At 31.9% G+C, this 14,274-nt stretch overlaps 2 protein-coding genes across 3 annotated transcripts in view; both read right to left on the bottom strand.

Moving 5' to 3' along the window:
* LOC139491397 (uncharacterized) overlaps positions 1-6,210 on the bottom strand; it is a 43,819-nt gene extending 37,609 nt beyond the window's left edge. The window contains exons 1-3 of one of the 2 annotated variants that reach the window (XM_071279068.1): positions 5,972-6,210; positions 2,429-2,687; positions 2,068-2,127 (exon numbers count right to left, since the gene is read on the bottom strand). In XM_071279068.1, coding sequence (XP_071135169.1) covers positions 2,068-2,127; positions 2,429-2,687; positions 5,972-6,116 — 464 coding nt within the window. In that variant the 5' untranslated portion in view covers positions 6,117-6,210. The remainder of the gene's footprint in view (positions 1-2,067; positions 2,128-2,428; positions 2,688-5,971) is intronic. The other variant, XM_071279069.1, reaches the window with a different exon arrangement.
* Positions 6,211-8,704: 2,494 nt separating this feature from the next.
* LOC139491395 (cryptochrome-1-like) overlaps positions 8,705-14,274 on the bottom strand; it is a 28,330-nt gene continuing 22,760 nt past the window's right edge. Inside the window, exon 12 of the mRNA XM_071279065.1 lies at positions 8,705-14,227. Within this exon, the coding sequence (XP_071135166.1) occupies positions 14,103-14,227 (125 nt within the window). The 3' untranslated portion in view covers positions 8,705-14,102. The remainder of the gene's footprint in view (positions 14,228-14,274) is intronic.

Here is a 14,274-nt window from a genome sequence, read left to right as displayed (position 1 = left end):
ACTCCATGTCAGATTTTCTCTAAATGCTTTCGTTTTTGAGATATAAGCCAAAAACTGCATTTGACCCCTATGTTCTATTTTAAGTAACGGCGGCCATGTTTTTTGACGGATCAAAAATCAAAGCACACACTTTGTGCAGGATAATCTAAGGAACAATCATGCTAAGTTTTAACCAAATCCATTCAGTAGTTTCAGAGGAGAAGATTTTTTAAAGTTAGCAAATATGATGAACAAATTGTGAAAAATTGTCATTAAAGGACAATAACCCCTTAAGGGGTCAATTGACAATTTTGGTCATATTAACTTATTTGTAGATCTTACTTTGCTGATCTTTTTTGCTGTTTACAGTTTATCTTTATCTATAATAATATTCAAGATAATGACCAAAAACTGCAAAATTTCCTTAAAATTACCAATTAAGTGGCAGCAACCCAACAATGGTTTGTTTGATTCATCTGAAAATTTCAGGGCTGATAGATCTTGACCTAATGAACATTTTTACCCCATGTCAGATTTGCTCTAAATGCTTTCGTTTTTGAGATATAAGCCAAAAACTGCATTTGACCCCTATGTTCTATTTTAAGTAATGGCGGCCATGTTTTTTGACGGATCAAAAATCGAAGCGCACATTTTGTGCAGGATATACTAAGGAACAATCATGTTAAGTTTCATTCAAATCCATTCAGTAGTTTCAGAGGAGAAGATGTTTGAAAAATTGTTAAAGACGACAGACGACGACGACGACGACGACGTCGACGACGACGACGACGGACGCCAAGTGATGAGAAAAGCTCACATGGCCTTTTAGGCCAGGTGAGCTAAAAAGCGGGGCGAGTTGGTGAAAAAGTGGGGCGATTTGGTGTGGGGCGTTTTGCCAGTGGGGCGATTTGTCCTACTTCCCAATACAGACATGTAAACAAAGATTGAGTCGGATTTTCGGTACACTGATCTGTCTTATAACCAGTAGAAAGTGGACCAACACGGACACATTATATTTTCTTATAAAAAAAAAGCAGTTGTTTGTAAAACGAAAAGACAATCAAGTGTTCCCCAATTAATTATATATCTTTAATGTTTTAACAATGTTTTAGTTTTACTTCACATAATCAGTAAAGGTATAAAAAATAGATTTATGAGTATCTTAACAACATTGGTTGGTACACTTCGATCTTTTTGGTAAATAGAAAGACCAGGGGTATGTAAACTGGTTCCCGGTTGATTACTACACAAAAATTCAGGTAAATAATACAAGCAGATTCCAGTTTGTATGTAAAATTGTAAATATGAAACCAAGCGCGGTAGACGGAGAAATGTAATGGAAAATAAATACCAATCAAGTGCGGTAGGCAGAGAAATGTAATGGAAGTTCAGGTCAATAGTATTGGAACAAGCCGCTGAAAGTGTCATTTTCCAAAAATGTTTGTTTTTTTTTAGTTTACAGTGCCAGAATCGGATATTCTTTTTATTTCACTGACGCAAGAACCATAACTCAAACTAGATTGAAAACACTAAAACAAATTGCCTAGATCCCGCAACAGGCGATGTTGGAATCAATTTTTTTCAGACCCTTATTTCAGAGTTCACCCTCTTCAGCAGTCACTTTTGATACTGTACATCTTGCAATTCTGCCACTAAAAACATTTGCATTCATTATTTAGAGGTTTTACTGTACATCTAGCTAAAAACATTTGCATTCATTATTTAGAGGTTTTACTGTACATCTAGCTAAAAACATTTGCATTCATTATTTAGAGGTTTTACTGTACATCTAGCTAAACACATTTGCATTCATTATTTAGTGGTTTTACTGTACATCTAGCTAAACACATTTGCATTCATTATTTAGTGGTTTTACTGTACATCTAGTTAAAAACATTAGCATTCATTATTTAGAGGTTTTACTGTACATCTAGCAACTCTACCCCTTAAAAATATGCATTCATAATGTAACAAAGAAATAGAACTGGCACTCTCTTATTGCAAGTGATCAATAATACATAATAAATATTTAAATACTATTAAAATGCCTCTGTAGTGTTATCTGGACTGTCTCCATTTTATACTTACGGTGATAAAGCTGCTCCTATTGCCACACCATGTCTTGTGCAAACAGCTTGTGGTACAACTCTGAAATTATAAGATATATATATTAGAAGATGTGGTATGAGTGTCAATATATACCCTCTTCCTTCTTGGATGGAAAAGATAGCTAATTGGCAATCCTAACACATATTCTTTCATTTTAAAATTACTAAGTTTAGAATAATTGATTTCTTACAACTATTTACTTAAAATTACTTATTCTTCACTTGAAAGAAATGTTTGCTTCCCATCCTCCTACTGTACCACCTCCAAAATGACCTATTTATTTAAAAATATGCACTCGAATTTTGAACAAAAAAAAGAAATTATTTGCTGCCATACTTACTCCCCAAATATCAAAACAGCTGTAACAGACACAAGGATTGCTATAACAGGACTGGACACTCTGTCTAGAAATATTGGCATTGATTCCACGGCTGCTGCATTAGCTAATAATAAGGTGACTAATAATAAATGATGTCTTTCAACTAGAGGAAGTATTTTTTGTGCTTGTTTTTTCTCTTTTGGAGACCCACCGTCTCTCATAATCTTTAATGTCATCAAATCTAAGGATAGTAGTCCCATTGTTAAGCCAGACATTAGTCCTGAAATTAAACAATGTTAAGATTACGAATTCATTCTCATTTTTTAGAGCCTTATCTTACTTTTATACATACATCATGTGTACATAGTTCTATAAAAAAAATAGTAAAATTTGACCTAAATCCCAATTTGTCTTTTAGGACAAATAGATTTAAAATTATGTCATGTCTGGTAAATATGACGGATTCCAGTTCCTTGGTACACACATGTACTTTACTTACTTTTAATGAGAAAAATTTTGTTCAATTTTGAATACTTAATTATTTACAAGGAAAACCAATCCAAAAGAGAATCATCCCTTATATGCCCAATCAGTTCATAATAACAACACTGGGAAAATATACACTACTAGAACACACCCGTGATATCGCGGGTCTGTGACTGATATATAACTATGCGTATGCCTTATTTTAGTATTGGTATTGTCATCTGATAAAGTTATGCCGATTATAACATGTATAAGGTGCAGTTTTCTCTGCTTTCAAAATCTTTGTTTGAACCCGTCGACCTGGAACCTATCAATTACTGGTAATATTAATAATTTGGAAAACAAAAGGGCCTGGAATGGAGTATTTTTTACTCAACAGTATACAGCAAAATTCTAAATACACTGTTTGGTGGTGCGCCTGTCAGATGCGGAACGTACAGATAAGGTAATAGGTAACAGGTGAATATACTATTGGTATCGGTGTCAGACTCGATCCGGAACTTCTTAATTATTGGCAATATTAATTACGTGGAAAACAAACGGGCCTAGAGTGGTGTAATTTTTAATCAACACCATTGTACTATATTAGTTATATATAAAGTTGAATTCTTTGATTCATCGTTTTTACGTGATGACGGCTGACAAATTGGACCTCGTAATTTTAGTATTATAGATAATTAATTAATATATTATGCTGCTTTAGAAATGATAAAAAAAGGTACTGTTGTTATATATGCTATATATGACTCTGTCTTTAAGTCACTTAATCATAAGATCAACAAACAGTGGTGTAGCAAGACCTTTTACAAGTGTACGCCTGAACCTAGGCGAGGAGTCTGAAGGTCCCAATCGGCCATAGGGCCATTTTTTGTCTTTTATATGACATTCACAGGTTTTTTTTTCAACTGATGATTGATTATCCTCTATTTTAAAGTTTGGTTTATTTTTTTCATGTTGATTTCAATGTGTTCATTTGGAATCTAACACGACTAACAGTGGTTTTTTTTTTTTAGAGAAACACATCCAACAATATGCCAGTGTATCAAACTTGTAATCTGTCACTTCAAAATCGTAATAATGGCATTCATTTCATCAACATGATCAAAGAAGGGTACAGAATGCAAACTTGGTAATGAAAAATAGCGGCAATAACATTCCTAAATTCCCAAACCATTTTAAAACACTTCACATCAAATAATCCACACTATTTTTGTCATTTTTCAATATCTACAAGTACTTTATGATAAAACTTGTATTTAGTTAAGATTAAAATTGTGTGGTTAATTTATTGAGCATGAAGTTCCAATAGTTTTGACAGTCAAACACTATCAACATCAATAAATCTTGTGAAGGCGGGTAAAATTCACAAATATACTGATAGGTTTTTGAGTAATCAGTATATCAGTAAACTTTACAAACCTGTTACAAGATTTATAGATTTTGGTATGGTCTGACTGAAAAACTATCCGAACTGCTAAATAAAGGCAGTGTCTGCGTGTACCCGCATGTGGGTACGAATAATCAAATTACCTTTCTCGGCTGCACGTACCCACATCCGGTTTTATAATAAAATGCCGTCAGATCGGGAATGAAACGTGAAATATATACGGAATTTGTTGCAATTAGTGAATAAATTGATTAAAACTACTCAGAATTTATATAAATATACACATATATATAGGCAAGTGAACAGTTTTTTCTCAGTTAGTAAATATTCTTAAAATGGAAGAGAGTGATATTATAACTGTTGGGAAGACATTTCAGACTTATAATGAATTAGAAAGATTTGTACAGAACTATCAGGCGTTAAATTTCATACAATTGTATAAAAGAAATTCGCAGTCTATAGCAGCCGCAGAGAAAAGAAGAACCGGGAGCACAAAAATTAAAGAAGTCTTAGATTTAAAGTATAACAGAATAAATTTTTCCTGCATTCATGGTGGGAAAAAATTCCAAACAAATTCGACAAGAAAAAAGCCGAATACAAGGTATTTGTTTTAAATTGTAGTTTTTAATTTGCCGCGTTTCTTTTCAGTTTTTCAGTTTGGAAACAACTAAAAGTTAAGATCACGGAAAGAAGGGAAACATGCGACTGGATATGTATAAAGTGTAAAAAAACCTACACGATCAGGACTCGTTGGCATGTGATTGCTGTTTAGACTGGCAACATTTGAAATGTGCAGGGTTGAAATCTGTGCCAAAACAATCATATTGGATATGTAAAATTTGTTCGAAATCTTAACTAGTCAGTTACATGAATCTTTTATAATTGGTTTAAATTGATTTATTACTTGTTTCTTTAATTTTTATAAACTCAAGCTTTAATTTTAGTAGTTTTATATATTTTAAAATTTCAGTTTCTGTTTTACATTTTACTAAAAGATTATTTTAAAATATCATATGGGTATATTTTTAAATTATTAAAATGTTATTATTTAAATTTTATAATAGTATTAATTTCTATCATGTTTTTCTTTTACAGGGACTGTACAGTTTTATTTTACATCATTGTGCATTTAATTTTATTATGTTTATTATGTATCATTATTTAATAAATACAATTTGAAAATATTATTTTTCATACTCTTCACTCTTTCTACACGAAATCTCCATATTATCGATAATTCCCGTATATATTTCACGTTTCATTCCCGATCCGATGGCATTTTAATAGAAAACCGGATGTGGGTACGTGCAGCCTAGAACGGCAATTTGACTATTCGTACCCAAATGCGGGTACGCGCAGACACTGCCCTAAATAAATCTTTATTAACTATGAACCTACAATGAAATCGGCTACAATCCAATGTGTAGGGTGAGAACATGTAGGTTGAAAATGTGTGGGGTGCAAACTTGTAGGGGACAAACATGATGAGATGGAGCTGATATTATACCTATATTAACAGAAAACACACAACTATTTTTGGGAGGGGTGGGGATATTAAATAAACATCTTTCATTCAACAGATCTACACGAAAACAAATCGGTTTCAAGGTCTATTATTGGTGGTACTTGGGACGTTTTTAAAGGGATACACATGCGGCACTGTCACTTTACTTTCAACCATGTAAACGCACCTGCAAACAGTACGAGGGCAACGTAAATGCCCAAATAAATCCAAAACCCTTTGTCTTCATATGTCAACATATTCTCTGCTTTAAACGTCACATTATTACAGTGAATTGTGTCCTTGTCAATGATTGTACAATTTACGAAAGACATGATAGATGAGGTTTTACGTCCTGCAAACTTTTGTTTACATCGATCCGGTAAAAAGACAAGGGTGGGTAACTCTAAAACGGCGGGCTTCTACGGTATATCCAAGTACAGAGGACCAATTTAACTTAATAGTATACTATAACGTAATGTCCAAAATAAACAATTACAACAGAAGGTAGCTCACCTAGTGCCAGTTGATACATAAACATGCGATGTGCATACCTACCAATAGGTTTCATATTTTTTATGTGTTCAAGAATTATTGTATAGTTGAAATTTCTCATGGTGGATCAAAAACGTGACACAATCTATGAAATTATTGTTTGAACATGCAGTTGCAATCACATACAAATCAGATGTAAATCTTGGATGGTACTAAAATTCAGGTTGATGTTGGGGCTTAATCAAAATCCAAAGATTTCTTTTTATAATTTGCAAAAATATTATTAAGTTACTCAATAAAATAATCAAAAGTATGGGTCACCCTTGTTTTTCAAGACATTGGGTTATGCAAAATTAAAAGATATTGTATAGTTTACACATGACAATTTAAAATTTATGCAATTTAAGGCATACTACCAGATAGAATTAAATATAAGAAGATAGCGCTAATGATTTGCTTTTTCAAAATAAAAATTACTTTGGAGTTCGCTATGCTGTATCTGTTACATACTATACAGATATCGCTTTAAAGCTCTGGCCACTGCTGTATTGTTGGAACCTGTGTGACTTCAGAATGTGTATTCCAGTTGCATTCCAATGACGACAACAATTGTCGTTTTCAAAACTTGAATGTGTATGATTGTGTTACAAAATCATCCATGTCAATTTCAGCATGCATGTTTAGTGAATGTCAAGTCTGAAGCGTAGGAAAACTCGTATACTTCAGTTTCAAATTTGACAATGTTTTGTTATTTGTTTTTACTGTTGAAATTAGTTGTTATGTTAAAATAGATAATTATTCACCTTGAGCGATGTATTATTGTTGACCATTCAAGATTCTTTTTTTGCGAACCCGTCTTCAGCGTAATGTGTGATTTTGATATTACTACGCGGGCCTCATGCTTGGCTCGAAACAGGTGTAGTAGCTCGCTAAAAGCTTGTATACACCTTGTTTCCTAGCCTTGTACAAATACAGCTGATATTTAAAGACACTAAACAGTTATTGTCTATATGTATCTGATCGAGTGTTGCTTTACAATAAAACCTTCAAATCTTCAAATCTTTGCACATTTCATTGAAGATCTATACCAATTTGAAGGGCAGTAGACATATGATCCACCTTAAGAGCTTTAAATGATGCTTATAATAAATGCTTGATTTTTAAAGGTGCAGAGTTTTATTGTCTCTTCAGGGATCACATTAACTTAACTTACCTTAACCAATGAACCTTGAAAATAAGGTCAATGTTAGATGAATCTGCAAGATGCAGATATAAATCTTTCAATCATTCCATACACCAAATATTGATGATCTATTGCTTAGAGTATCTGAGAAACCTTATCAACCAATGAACCATGAAGCTGAGGCCAAGATTTTAAAACCCTGCCGTACAAATATGTTAACCTTGCAATTAATCCATACACCAAATATAGTAGACCTGTTTCTTTGATAAAGTACCTGAGAAAGGAACCTTACCATGAAATATTAACATTGATTTTTGAACCATGAAAATGAGGTCAAGGTCAGCTGAACCCTGACAGATGGTCATGGGATTGATTTTCATATAATGAAGACATAATAATTCGATTAGTTTCATTGAGGTCTGATGATGGCATGTTAGTAACTGCTAGTAGTCCTTCGTTAATTTATGTTGATGATTGTCTTTTTGGTTCATTTATATGTTTCGGAGTTTAGTGTGGCATCAATTTGACTGAACTAGTAAAATTGGGAATGGAATTAGTACTCATTTTTGTTTAGGGGTTAGCCGCTTGGTGCAGGATTTTATTTTGCTGTATTTAAGACCAATTGGTGGCCGTGGGCTGTTTTCTAATCTCTGGTCAGGTTGTTGTCTCGGACATATTTCCTATTTCCATTCTCAATTCAATGGACAACTTATTAATACGTAAAAAATATTTGTCCAATAACTTATATATAGTCTACATGTATCTGAGAAAAAGACCTTAATGTTGAACAATGGACCATATATGTTAATGATTCCGCTGGGTTAGCTTCACTGTGTCTTGCATTCTATGACAATTGTCATAATAGAGAAAACAGGTTTTGCTCATTGTTGAAGGCTGTGTGGTGACCTATAGATGCTTAAATACATTTTTTTAAGATTCTGTTGGATTGTCACGAAATAGAAGTTCCTTTATGATATCAATTCCAACTGGAAGAAATATTCTGTAATATTATTTCCAATGGAACAAATATTATAGTATTTGTTCATTACAGAATAAAGGGTGTAAAATATTTGTTCCAACAGGAACATTTATTATGACATTGTTTATAACAAAGTTTCCAGTGGAACTTCTGTTAGGTGGAACAAATATATGTTGACAGTATTGTTGTCTCGTTGGCAGTCATATCACATTCCTTGATATATTTACAATAGAATAAAACTTATTTGCTAAAAAAATAACATCAGATTACTTACAACAATAAATATTATTTTTAATAATTTTCTCGTCTTTTTCAGTAACAACATATACAGCAATATAATAAAATTTTAACTCCATTATTATATATAAATCATAAAATCATTAGTAAATTTCTCTTAATAATAATAACATTTACAACTGTCATATGGAAATGCATAAACATAAAAAGACAAAAAAAATTTAACCAAAGAATTTTTTATATCAATCTTAACACCCTGTCTTTGATAGAGCCATGCAAAAAGCTTATTAGTGGATCCACATGACATGTCAACCAAATGTAATGAAATTTTGCACATATGTTAAGACAGCCAAAAGAAAAAAAAATCCATCTTTAAAATTTGATCTGATGCTATTTATAGACTTTGCAGCGCCATCTACTAGAAAATGCATAATTTCCAAAAAATTCCACTAAAATTTCTCATTTCTGTCGCCCTAAATATGCTAAATAATTGCAGCTGATATTCGAATTGATTTATACAACAAGCATCATTTGTCCTTCAAAATTCCACATAATGTAATAGTTTGAATGTCTCTATATAAAAAACTAAACAATGTTTGAGAACAAATAGAACACATCATTTACTGTTGTTATTGATTTGTGTCTGCTGGTCAGCTTTGTAACTGCTTCACTGAGATATTTTCTAAACTGAAAAAGCAGTCATTTAAGGTGGTACCCAACACTTTCACTAAAATTAATTTGGCTCGTTTAAATTTCATAAAAATTTGACAAAGCATATACTTTGTCCCTTTGACAAAAATATAAAAATTTCAAATAATTTGAACCAACCGTTTTTTCAGAAAAATTACACTGGTTACATAGCAGTTTAACAAATACTAATTTTGATCATTTAGAAGCTTGATATTCTCTTAACAACATAACGTAATTAAAACGTTTAACTGATTTTACAGAGTTATCTCCCTGTAGTGTTAGGTACCACCTTAAAACATTTCATAAATACAGAATAATATTTCTAAATGTTATGCCTCTTTCACAGGTACATTTAAATCGAATTTGCCAATCACGTTCACACACTCTTCTTTTTTAATTCAAATTGATTCGAATTGGCTGATTGGAATTATCTAATTCGCATTAGAAATTCACTTTTGTTATTACAAATTAAAAGTTGAAGTCTTTTGGACAGTTTAGTGAATTTGACGTGCATTGCAATTCGAATTAGAATTGACGGTAGGGCTTAAAACGTTTCGAATGCGAATTAAACTAATTCGAATTAGTTAATGCGAATCGAATTCGAATTATGTGTGAACTCAGCATTAAGGAGGTAGTCAAAAGTAGTTATAAAATATTTTTATCAGATACTGATAAATAGATAATAAGAAAGCTCATGATACATTGTAATGATTAATTTGTAAGACTTTTAATAATGTTCTTTTTAACGATTGTAAATATACTATATCAAAATTAAATCTGACCATATATATTTGATAGTTTTGGAATAAAATATTAAAAATAAACAACTATAAAAATATAAGCACTGATTGTCAGACTTAAATTAATAGTACTAACTAATAGGTTCTTAACTGTCAATCAATAAATAAAAATACCTGTCAGAATAACTTTAGTGACAGAGAAGAATGATTCCTTTTCATTGTTTCATATAAAAATACATAAACACAACACAGTTTTCCTTTAAATTTAAGCCAATCATTCATAGTTTACAACATTCACTCCCTTTACCTCTTTACCACAAATGGAACTTTATCAATCAAATGGCATAAGCTGATTTAAGGCTCAAGCATGGAAGTATTATGTCAATATAATACTTCCATGGCCCAAGTAAACTTCAATCATAAGAAAATTAAACAAGCCTACATTTAGTTGCATTATTGATATGTGCCGTTAACCTTAGGTGATTAATCATAAAATGTAACCTTAAAAACAACATCCAATAGTAATTAGTATATTTGATCAAGCCAATTATTCTCTAGTCCCTTTATCGTTCTGTGCCACAAACTCGAGTCTTGCTAGCCTTATAAACAAACACTAATTTCAAAAAAAAAAATATCCTCTTTTATCTGCCTAAAATCTTTTTGTCTTTCACTGTAGAAACTACAGAAACTCTGTAAACTTTTATGTCACGAAAGAAATTGTCTGATTTAAAAGCACACAACTTATTGATGTCGGACACATGTATAGCAGAATCCCAAAAAGGGATATGGTCTATTATTAAGCAAATTCCTTACACAAAACAATACCGATGGACACAGGGTTATTTCAACAATTCAAGGAAGTTCTTTTCTTACAGATAAGGAGTACAATTGATAAAACAGGTATAAACAATCCACTTATGGAGGATAACTTAAATATTGTTTCACAGTGCCCATAAGACTAACAGGTAACATAACATTGTACAACATTTAAACAAATGTAAGTTCTACATCTAATTTGTGTATGCTTCTTATGTCTTCTTATACATATATGTACAAAATCAACAAAGTAAATTAAACAAGGGATGGGCTGTTAAATTAAGAGCCAGCCATTTTTTTTTTTGTATTTTGAAAGACACTTTAGGGCTTTTTATTATGAATGACAATCAATGATTCTAATGCAATTTGGATGTAACAATTTTTTTCATTGGCTAAAAGTTGCCGTCAAATCCACAGTTGACCAGGCGTAACTAAGGAGGGACCCGCCATTTTGAATTGATTGAATCAACAAATGTTCGATTACTACTACATAATCGAAAATAAAACAACACCAACCTCGAATTCGCCGTTTTAATGTAATTTTATTCCAATTTGAAGCGTACAGGTAACGTAATAACCTCCAGTTTATAAGTTTTCATTTGTATGACGTCATGTTTAGCCATGACGTCTTTGTGCCAAAATTATTCATGAAGTTACGAGGATTTTTTTCTATTTGTCAAATTTAGACATTTTTTCAAGTTTTATCGAATTTTTTCTTTTTGTAATGCATTAGAATTGGAATAACAGTACTGTAGTTTGAAGAGTTGCCACCGTCAATTTTGATTTGACGATCGCAAATCTCCGTTTTACTGTCTCCGCTACGTGTCGCCAGTAAAACTGCATTTGCAACCGTCAAATCTACAATTGACGGTGGCAACTTTTCAACTACAGTACTGTTATTCCTTAATTGTCCTACAGAAACTATAACAATAATCGTGTAAGGACTTCATGTTGACCTGTTACATTGTTGACAAAAGTATATATTCAGGATAAGCTTGAGATGACAATGAAGTTTGTAAAATAAAAAACAAAGTTACAAATCAGCTTTTTAAACACTTTGTGGACTGTTAGGCAAAAATCAATCTACTATTTAACATCGTTATATTTGTGTTGCTATATGTATCATTTATGGACATTATGTTTTCTGGTCTGTGCTTCCGTCCGTTAGTTCAATTGTCCGTTCGTCCAACCTTTCATCCGTCTGTCCCACTTCAGGTTAAAGTTTTCAGGTCAAAGTTTTTGATCGAGGTAGTTTTTGATGAAGTTGAAGTCCAATCAACTTGAAACTTAGTAAACGTGTTCCCTATGATATGATCTTTCTTATTTTAATGCCAAAGTAGAGATTTTCCCCCATTTTCATGGTCAACTGAACATAGAAAATGATAGTGAAGATGGAGCATCCGTGTTACGTATTTAATTACAGAAATAAAACTTGGTTTTCATAAATTGCACAAATATTCCCCAATTAATGAAGTGACAACGAAAAATTGTTTCAAAAACTTTGATAAATTGAGATCAAATATAATAAAAAAAATATCTTTGATCACTTGATAATGCTATGATTTATTAAAGATTCTGCCAATATCATAAATTTAATAACCAAAAGGGCTAAGGCCTGTTAAGTTTTATTTGAGCAGAATATCAACAGGTAAAAGGTATAATTTGTTTAGGAATGATATAAAATATTTACAAGTTTGATTAAAAATATGAAACATATAAGTATAATCACAACTTTAAATGCACTTAAAAATTGATATCTTTCCTTTCCACATACTCTCTTTAAAGCATTTCCCCTTTTCCTGAAGGCCAATTATATTAGTCTGTGCATCTTCCCTATCATAATAAATTTGTTATACAAAGGAGTGACAAGAAATTATTGGTTCTATGAATGAAAAGAGGTAATATTATGATAATCTTTTTTCATAAGTACAGCAATATGATAATAAAAGTACAGAAGCAATTGATGTGCCACATCAAATTAGCTCGCAAATTGTTCAGAGTTACTGAACCCAATATAACTTTTCTAGTAGAAAAATAGAGAAAACATTTCTCATTTTCAATATGATGATTTCTAAGTTGAGCAACAACCTTGTTCAGTTTGATTACTTAAATAAAATCTTACAATAAACTGGTTTCAGACTATCACAAAAATAAAATCTAATCACCAGTTTGAGTCATAAAACCAGCTGTAATTAAAACCATGATAACTAAAATCACATCTTTCCAAACACTGGTCTCAGACTATCACAAAAATAAAATGTAATCATTAATTTGAGTCCTAAAACCAGCTATAATTAAAACCATGATTACAAAAATCACATCTTTCCATACACTGGTCTCAGACTATCACAAAAATAAAAATTTAATCATTAATTTGAGTCCTAAAACCAGCTGTAATTAAAACCATGATTACTAAAATCACATCTTACAATAAACTGGTCTCAGATTATCACAAAAATAAAATCTAATTATTTATTTGAGTCCTAAAACCAGCTGTAATTAAAACAATACACAGACAGGATTATATAATATCAATTAACACATATAACACTGGCAGTGACCATGACACTACAGATATAACACTGGTAGTAACCATGGCATTACAGATATAACACTGGCAGTAACCATGGCATTACAGATATAACATTGGCAGTGACCATGACATTGCAGATATAACACTGGCAGTAACCATGGCATTACAGATATAACACTGGCAGTAACCATGGCATTACAGACATAACAATTGCAGTAACCATGGCATTACAGATATAACAATTGCAGTGACCATGACATTACAGATATAACACTGGCAGTAACCATGACATTACAGATATAACACTGGCAGTAACCATGGCATTACAGATATAACAATTGCAGTAACCATGACATTACAGATAGAACACTTGCAGTGACCATGACATTACAGATATAACACTGGCAGTAACCATGACATTACAGATATAACACTGGCAGTAACCATGGCATTACAGATATAACAATTGCAGTAACCATGACATTACAGATAGAACACTTGCAATGACCATGTCATTACAGATATAACATAAGCAGTGACCATGACATTACAGATATAACATTGGCAGTGACCTTGACATAAAAAATTTCAAGAGTTCATAAAATATATGTTTTTCTATACTGACATTTCACAATGCACCTAGAGTGTCTAAAGATTTTCAATTCCAGGACATAGCTGGTTGGCTGTACATTTACCACCAGTAGACACAAAATCTGGTAAACAGACAAATCTTCTAACTTCAAGGTCGTCCGAAGGTGCACAATGTGGTACTTCTATAAATAGAAAATTTTAATTATTTTTGAATATGTAATTCAACATT

Source organism: Mytilus edulis, chromosome 10 (genome assembly GCF_963676685.1).
Source record: "Mytilus edulis chromosome 10, xbMytEdul2.2, whole genome shotgun sequence".
Lineage (NCBI taxonomy): Eukaryota > Metazoa > Mollusca > Bivalvia > Mytilida > Mytilidae > Mytilus > Mytilus edulis.
The sequence above is the reverse complement of the archived record's forward strand: the minus strand, read 5'-3'. Positions and strand labels throughout refer to the sequence as shown.